Source organism: Eubalaena glacialis, chromosome 13 (assembly GCF_028564815.1).
Source record: "Eubalaena glacialis isolate mEubGla1 chromosome 13, mEubGla1.1.hap2.+ XY, whole genome shotgun sequence".
In the NCBI taxonomy this organism is placed as follows: domain Eukaryota; kingdom Metazoa; phylum Chordata; class Mammalia; order Artiodactyla; family Balaenidae; genus Eubalaena; species Eubalaena glacialis.
Genome location: NC_083728.1, coordinates 24,223,998 through 24,233,042, shown reverse-complemented (window position 1 = coordinate 24,233,042; position 9,045 = coordinate 24,223,998). Strand labels below are relative to the sequence as shown.

Here is a 9,045-nt window from a genome sequence, read left to right as displayed (position 1 = left end):
TTGGAAGGAGCAATTAGGAGCAACATCCCCTACTCAAGATTCAACCTAGACACAAAAACTTGAAGCAGAGTTCAGAGTATAAATCACGAAGGGTTGCTGCCCAAATAAAGTTAAAGCTCAAAAATGCAGTTAAATCGATTTGGGAAACCAGTTTGAACTTACACCATTTTCTCCAGTATTTACTTTTAAATAACGAGGCATTTTTCCTCCCCACAAAGATGTGCAGAAAACGTAGGAGAGACTTAAGGATGCCCAGGTTTGAGGCCTGGTCAAATCAGTTTGGTTTTCTTTTTGGTAAATTCCTCAGTTTTGATATAATACCCTACGTAGTACGGTACTAAGACTGATACAGAGGAATGTAGAGGGACAACTTGAGGGCAACAGTTTAAGAATTTTCCCAAAGAGGCAACTAAAAAGTCAAAGAAACTAATATTCTATTTCCAAGTTTCTGTGACTTCAAAACATTTCAAAAATGAAGATTTCTTGTGGCCTTTTTAAGAGAATTTTATTTGAGTGGTTCTTACAAAGATTGTTGCAATATGAAAGTCATTTGTTTGATAGAAATATCAAGCTGTCTTGTCAAACACACTGAAGTAACCCAAAAATATATTTCAGAGCTCACAGAGCTTAAAAAGAGCAAAGATTATATGCAACCAGACAAAACCTATTTCTGCATTTCCTATTTCTTGCTCAGACTGCTTTGCTTACCCGACTGTCACTAAACATCTTGAGGAAATGCAGGGATCATTTTGTTTGGAATCTCAGACACACCAGAACACATAATATTTACAAAGAAACTTTTACAGATACATTAATTGAAAAGATACCATCCAGAAATGTAATTTTGAAATCTCCTTTTCTTGCCAGTTGATCAGAATGCAAGATGAGATGTTAATCAAACAGCCCTTTTAGCTGTCTTGAATTTCCATAAACTATGTATTCCAGAAACCTCTGCTAAACCATTAACCAAATATCAACATTAGTGAAATGTAACTGCTGTGTAAAAAGTTAGGCTTCTGAAACATTAAAAACATCATTACATCCCTGTCTGCCTTTTTATGTTAAGCACATTTGTTCCCCTAGAGCTATTCCTATAGATCCTTAATGTAATTTTCTACATGTACATTTAAAAGGCAGAACAAGAGAACAGCTTTGTATACAGTGGGATTTGCTAGTTAGGGAGAATGAGCACACTGCATTCCTGTTAACATTTTTATTTTTTCAAGGTAACAGGAACTGTATACAAATGACAGTAGACCCTTGCCTCTTTATTTTTATCTAAATAAAAGATAACTCAAGATGAATTCTCAAGAAAGAAAAAAAGCTATGTACATAAGGGACTATATTTTCCTTCATCGTCTACTTGGAACCAGTAGTTGTGTTGCTGTCATGGAATCAGGAAAGAGGTTGTGGTAAGTTGGAAGAGGTACATACGCTGCTGTTATCATTTTACCTGTTGAAAGAAACACATATGGTCGTTTAGCTTCTTCACTTAGATTAGACCGTTAAAAACAATCACTCAGAAAAAAGGTCAAACTCACCAGCAAACCACCTGCCATGCAATGCATTGACAGCAGCAATGGCTGCAGCAATTGATGGGCACTTCACATACACATTGCCCTAAAATACAACAAAAAAGGTTAAAGGTGTGATATACAACATGGATTCCAACAGGTTTATTCAAGTTACCTATAGAAAAACTGCTCTATAACTGCATAATTGTTTCACTAGCTAATATATATAACCTAGAAATTTATTGAAAATAGTTCATCATCCCCAAAACTGGCCTTGTTACTATCTTCTATGATGTGAAAGCTGCTGAAGAATGAAATCAAGATGCCAGAATTTCATGGCAACCTCTGAACACTAAACAGCAACAATAATGCTACATGATGACCTGAACTATTTTAAAAGTGTCTTTATTTTGTAGGGGGTGTATTTAGTCAGTATGCTAAAGCTTCTCTCAGGAAAAAACAAAAAACCCCAATACGCTCTAAGGAAAACCAGTGATCATAATATGCCCCAAGTATGTGTGAAAATTAAGACACAAGAAAGTAACAATCAAAATACCTGAGCTGAATTTTTGTCAACATAAATATGAATAACTCCTCCATGTTTATTACATTCTTCAATCACATCATCTTTAATCTCTGTATCCCATCCAACTTCTTCTTCTCTGTAACAAAGTATTAAATCTGAGACACTACTCAAACTTATAAAATGATACACACATACTCCAATCTGTATAAAAAATCTTAAGTGTGTTCTTTTATTTTAAAAATCATTTGTTTAACATTTAAGTGGTTAATTGACATCTTTCAAAGATACTTATACCAAGTTTATCACCATTTCATAGGACTAGGAAAAGAGTATACTGGTGATACAAATAAACACTGATACTAACACTTCACAGAAAACTACTAGATATAAAGGGAAAACATAAAATCTACAAAGCTTTCAAATGAATTCCAATCTTACAAACACATTCAAGGGAAACAATTCATAATGTGCATAAAAATAATTATACTAAAAGGATCAAAATTGTGGCAGTGTTTGAACTATGAAATATGTTGAAAACATGCTAAATGTTAACTTAGACAAGTTAAACATTAAAGATTTCACAGCATACCCTTTTGAACTTGACCAAAGTATATTACTTACGTTTGAGGGTTAAACATGTTAGAGAGTTGGAAACACTGTGTTGCAAGAGGTTGAACAGAGGCAGCTGCAGCTAATGCTGAAGCTAAAAAAAAAAAAAAAGAGAGGGAGAAATCAGTTTCATGGAAAATGCATCAGAATATCCCTACGAATAAAACAAAGCCCAATATAACCACTGGACCCACAGGGTGAAACTAGGGTAGTCAGTCACTTCACTAATTCACCATATTCAATAATGCTATCAAACATCAGTGTATATAACAATACCCCATTTTAGCTGCCGGAAAGCTAAGGCAACTTAGTATGTGAGACAGCTGATCCTAAGGTGGGACTTTTGTTTTTAGAAGGGAAATTAAACCTTAAGTGTAGTGAAAATTCATTCAATTAGACAAATATCAATAATACAAACAAGAAAATAAAAACAAGACTGATTTCGTAGGACTGCTGGAGTTTATACCCTGAGAAGCAGGGGATGATGCAAATACAATCTTAAAATGCCAACTAAATCTATAGCATGTTTTATTTCTTATGTTTCTGCCCATGAATATATAGTTACATATTTTCTTTTAAATATATAAACGTTATAAAAGGATGAAGTTTTAAAAATAATATACATAAAACCATCCAAGTATTTAAGATTTAACATCTTAGGACTATAAAACCTACTACAACATCAAATTAATATTTTTAAAATGATTAGGTCTGTTCCAGCAGGAGAAACACTAAAAAGAGTAATATGTATCTATAATAGTCATTGTTAAAAATAAAAAACTACTGGACACTAATACTTAGGAGCAAATTTAAACCAATGTTGGTTTTAAGTTTGAAGTGCATTTTCCAAGACAGTTGCTCCACTGCTTTTACGTGACTTAGAAAACATTACCAGTGGCTGTTACAGAACTCACCGTAATCATAATATTTGACCAAATTTCATTCCAATACATAACAATAATAAACAAAGCTATGGATAAAACAGTGCATTAGAAATTATGGTAATTAAAATGAACAATAACCTGAGGAAGTATAAAGAAACATTCCACTGAATAAAAACTAGGGCTGTGCATGAAATACATCATAAAAGATAGTTTCTGATAGAATAACAAGTGCTTTTTGCTTCTTTATAGTTTACTTCAATAAACAAGTATTTGTCTTTCATAAAACTTTGTATGAAAATAAAAATGCTAAGATAACTAACGTCAAATTCTACTGAAGAAAGTTAAAGATGCCAAGTGTGCTTATATTACAATAAAAAAACGAAGCCCACTGTGTACCTTTATCATAAACAAATGGAAGTATGCTTGGAAAAAACACTAGGTCACTGTATGCTATGAATACTGAAAAATATTAGACAATGTATGATGGAAATATTCCAGCTCAACCTAGATGAATGCAGAACACAATGAATTCAGCATAGAAATATAACTAAGAGGAAAATCCACCAGTTCTACTTTTAAAAATCTGTTAGGAAAAAAAAAAAGATTGAGTACAATTGTCTCTTTTGCTGAAAAAATTAAGATACACATTTAATTCCTGACTATCAAGGAACAAGGAAAGACCTTTTTCATACAGAATCATTTACCTAAACGACTTTAAGTATATCCTGTAAGATACCAAATTACCGCAACAAAATGCTATATTAAATGGCAGAGATTTACTTGATAATTGAAAACTAAGAAAACAATAGCCTATTTTATAAATTGTTTCACAATCTCTGAAATCTGCATGCAATTTAGTTCTGGATAATCTCATTGCTTGGTACGGCTTACACAAATCACTGGAGTTAGTTTTTCCTAACCTTATATTAAGTTCACAAACTCCATGTTCTAAAAGATTTGTCTACTAAAATGACAAGTTTCATTTTCTGACATCTATATAATACGTACAATCAGAACACAAAGATAGGCATACAAAGCTGAAAATAATTCTAAGCTAGCTATAGCAAGAAAAAGCATGGACATTTATCATCTTTATTCATGTAATTGTAATGACTTGGATTAGGCCTTCTGGCTTACTGTTAATGACACTATGTCATTCTGACAAAACTGGGCCCAAAATACAAACTACAGTAATAATTATGATATAATATATATACACAACTATGTCCTGCTACATTAACATCCACTTCAAAAACAAATAAAAAACTCAACTCACCTTCAGTCTGTTGGGAAAGTCTTGTTTGCAAATCTATAACAAAAGAGAATTCTACAGCTCAGTGCAGGAACAATGAAGAGCCTCAACTAACAGGGTAAATGTCAGGAAAGCATTAATAAAAGAGGACTATGGTAGCAGGGTTTATCAAAATGAACTTATAGTAAAACCTGGCAGCCAAACCTCCTTCCCCATTCCTCATTGACAAGGCTTTGGGGCCTTTTTCTTTCCTCCTATCCTAGGAAACTTATGCCTCTCTATTCCTATTCCTAGAACTCTTCCACATCTCAAAGGCATTCCACTATACTACTCTTCACATGGGAATAATGGGAAATGGGGAAAGGGAAGCACACCGGTCAGAAAATGCATGAAAACCCTGATCTTGAGAATTCAATTCCAAGTACTTGGGATATCAACTATTTATTGTTCTATCAATGTCAGTAAGCATTTTAAACTTTAGAAGTTTATGGTGAAAGAGTAAATACTGCAGCAGTACACGTCAAACACTTTTAATAATCTACCGATTAAGCAGTGAAAGACCCCATTCTAACCATATGTATATATTAAGTTCTTTTAAGTTTTAAGTTGTCGTGTCCAGCCCAGAAGGTGGTAGTTTTATTAGGTCTGATTTCCTGGCCTATTCTGGAAATTTAATGAGGCAGGAATGAAATCTAATCAGATTTACTATAATATATGTAGTACAAGAAAAATCTAAACATCTAGTCTGTATTAAAAATAAACGGAATGGTGATTTCTACCAATATATTTTCTCACATAATCATTAAAATTCTACATGAGAAGGCCAATTAAGAGAAAGCTGCCATCAAGTGAAAGCAGCAAGTGTGAAATGTAAAGAAAATGTCACAGTATCCAAAGGTATCTTGAAGTTTAAAAATTATAGAAATATACAACATAGAAATTGTTTGAATTCAGTAACCTAATTTTCAGTAACACGTGATGCAACTGCAATACTTTATTATCATTTGGGCTTCTTGTTGAGTATACAAAATGATCATAAAACATGGGCAAAAATGAAAAGGGATCTGCAGCCCAAGTCACATGGGGATGTAAGAATACCTGGGTGCTCAAAATTGGCATCCCAGGGAGTTGAAGAAATGTAACTGGTGTATACTGAAGGAACTTGAAGATATGACCATAGGAACATTGTCAATAAACTTTAAATTATAAAACAATTTGTCTTTTTTTCCCTAAAATGGGAAAAAATGTATAGGTATCAGAAATCCATGCTATATTAAGTGTATATAAATCAAAATCTCAAAAATGGTTCTTCAGGTCATTTGTAACAAGTTAGGAAACAAAGCATGGGTTTCATAAAGATAAGAACTAACTTATCGTAGAAAAGACCCATTAAACTTCCAGAATAAAGACATGTGGATATAGTGATAGGCCACTCTTGGTTTCAAAAAACAACTTTTAAGAACTCAGGCAACAAGGGCCTCAAATACTGACATCAACACTCAGCAATTTATCTAACTTTAACAAGGAATGTGTAAGGTTTTAATGACAGGAGAAAAATACCCAGTTATGTAAATATTTACCTTAAAATAGAGTGTTGATTATTAATTCAGTAGTAATAGCAATTTACCGGAAGTATTAAGAAAACAGAACCAAACTTTAAAATCATCTATCAACACTAAAAAGGGGGAATATAACAAATAGTTAACTAAATGGCTATTTTAAGCAATCCACATGGACATTTAGAATTTTCAACCTTAATATAAACTACCCAGTAAGTGTGCCCAGGGAAGTATAGTCATTCTTCATTCATAAGAGAAATAATGGCTTAGGGAAGTAATAATGTCTAACACTGAAAAACTATAATTAGGCGAAGATATTGTTTATAAACCAAATCAACATATTTGATACAGCAGCCAGGATATAACAGAAGACTGTTTAAAAATGAATCGTATGTATTTCTATTAAATCCCTAAAGGCACCAGCCTCTAGTGAAATACCTAGAATATGGTAAACACTAGCATTTTTCTAAATTGTTGAAAGAATGACCTGAACAATGGGAAGCAATACATGGATACAGTTTTCAGGTAAAACAGTAACTGTCAAACCAGAGGCTAGGATATGTTTCTGAAGTGATGGGTTTCCTTTAGTATCTTCAATTACAGTACGTGACATTCTATGACTACGTGTTCAGTGCAAAGAAATTAAATGTCTAATACTTGTTTAAAAAGTCAAAACAAACAAAACAATAATTTAGAGAAACCTGGAGTCATTAAATGATTCATAAATACAGAAATGCATTAATCGTTATAACTGTTCCTCTCATATGAATATAGTAACATGATTGTCAGTAATTTTAAAGAACTACCTATCAGATTTCAAAATCTATCACAGTTTGAAAGGAAGCACAAGACCCTAAAAGTACTCACAAACTTTCGAATATTCACTAAAAAGAGGAAAACACAGAAGCGCCCCCTATAAAGAATAATGCAGATGCAGAAATGATCCTCTCTGTTAATGGCTTTTCAATTGAAAAGGAAATCATGAAGCAACCACACAGAACTTTTTATATATCCAGATGCAGTACCATGATCTCATATTGCCATACTTTCTTGGGTTAGTGTTTCTTGTCATCTAAAGTACAAACTACAAACGGTTCTTCTCAGATATTCTAAAAGCAAGGCTTCAACATCTCAAAATTTAATGCTATCCTAGCTCATAGATTTGGGTTAATTTCAAGTACCTGAGCCACAAAAGAGAAGAAAACAATGTGATTCATAAACTAAACCCACTGTTACATAATTGTAAGAAACTATCAATTCTCTCCCTCTTTTCCTCACCTCTCCAGGCACTTCATTCTACAACTCAAAATCTCAAACTACAGTTGACCTTTGAACAACTTGGGGATTAGGGACACCAACCATCTGAGCAGTTGAAAACTGTGTAAGTATAAGTATGTAACTTATAGTAGACCCTCCATATCCTTAGTCCTTCCAAATTCATGGATTTAACGAACCATGAATCGTGCGGTATTTACAACTGAAAAACAATCCATCTGTAAGTAAACCCTTGCAGTTCAAACCCATGTTGTTCAAGGATCAACTGTTGTATGTTCTAATTAGGAAAGCAGTTTTCTCTGCACTCTTAATACTGTAATTATTTTAAATAAAGCTTGATTCAAAGGCCTCTGGTAGCTTTCCAAACAAAAACATTACAAAAACCATTTTTCTTTTGAAACAATATAAACTTTTTGGTCTTCAATAAAAGTGACACATTTAAAAAGATTTAACAACTTACAGGGACTTCCCTGGTGGTCCAATGATAAAAGAATCCACCTTAGAGTGCAGGGGACACAGGTTCGATCCCTAGTCAGGGAACTAAGATCCCACATGCCACGTGGCAACTAAGCCCACGCGCCTCAACTACTGAGCTCGCGTGCTGCAACCTACAGAGCCCACACACCCTGACACCTGCGCACCACAACTAGAGAGAAAACCCGCATGCCACAACTAGAGAGGAGCCCATGCGCTGCAACAAAAGATCCCGTATGTCACAACTAAGACCTGGATGCAGCCAAAAATAATAAAAAAATAAATAAATCAAAACAAAAACAAAAAACAACAGCAATTTCAACTAAAAATTGGTATGCAGGGTTCAAAAATACCCTGACAGTTTATTATGAGTGGATAATTATGTCCTATATCACCACTTCCTTACATGAACTCTTGAAATTTGTAAGTTAAAAGTACTTGATGAATTGAATTCTCAGTAAGTCCTTTTAAATGCAAAAATTTGGCAAATTTTCGAATTAGGTGAAAAAACAATGATCTCAAATAGAAAAGATTCAATTCCTACCTGCCACAGCACCAAATGCCAGAGAGCCACTCATTTGCAAAGCCTGCTGTGCTGCTGGTGGGATCTGCAAGCCTGTACCTGTAAAAGAATAGGTCTTAACGTCCCTGCTTTGTTAAGAGCGGGAATATCCTAGTTTTCTGGTTGCGTAATACCAAAGTCACTTCATTAAAACAAATTACAGTGGTCTTTGGTAGCAGGGCAGGTGAGATTATTTCCAGGATCTCCTCGGATATCAAAATCCACAAATGCTCAAGTCCCTCATATAAAGTGGCGTGATACAGTCTGCCCTCCGTACTCACAGATGTAGAACTCACAGATATGGGAGACCAACTGTACAGGCAGGACATAGTATTAAGCACTGCAACTAAATTTACTCTGAAGTATGAGGATATAATTATTATAGAAAGC

General features: G+C 33.9%; 1 protein-coding gene across 7 annotated transcripts in view; it reads right to left on the bottom strand.

The window, feature by feature from the left end:
• Positions 1 to 494: 494 nt before the first annotated feature.
• The window catches only part of RBM39 (RNA binding motif protein 39), a 28,980-nt gene continuing 20,429 nt past the window's right edge, over positions 495 to 9,045 (bottom strand). For 4 of the 7 annotated variants that reach the window (XM_061210297.1, XM_061210295.1, XM_061210296.1 and 1 more), the window contains 6 exons: positions 8,638 to 8,715; positions 4,810 to 4,860; positions 2,662 to 2,743; positions 2,071 to 2,176; positions 1,542 to 1,620; positions 496 to 1,453 (listed from right to left, as the gene is read on the bottom strand). In XM_061210297.1, coding sequence (XP_061066280.1) covers positions 1,353 to 1,453; positions 1,542 to 1,620; positions 2,071 to 2,176; positions 2,662 to 2,743; positions 4,810 to 4,860; positions 8,638 to 8,715 — 497 coding nt within the window. In that variant the 3' untranslated portion in view covers positions 496 to 1,352. Of the gene's footprint in view, positions 1,454 to 1,541; positions 1,621 to 2,070; positions 2,177 to 2,661; positions 2,744 to 4,809; positions 4,861 to 8,637; positions 8,716 to 9,045 lie in introns of all 7 variants that reach the window. The other 3 variants (XM_061210300.1, XM_061210301.1, XM_061210299.1) reach the window with 3 other exon arrangements.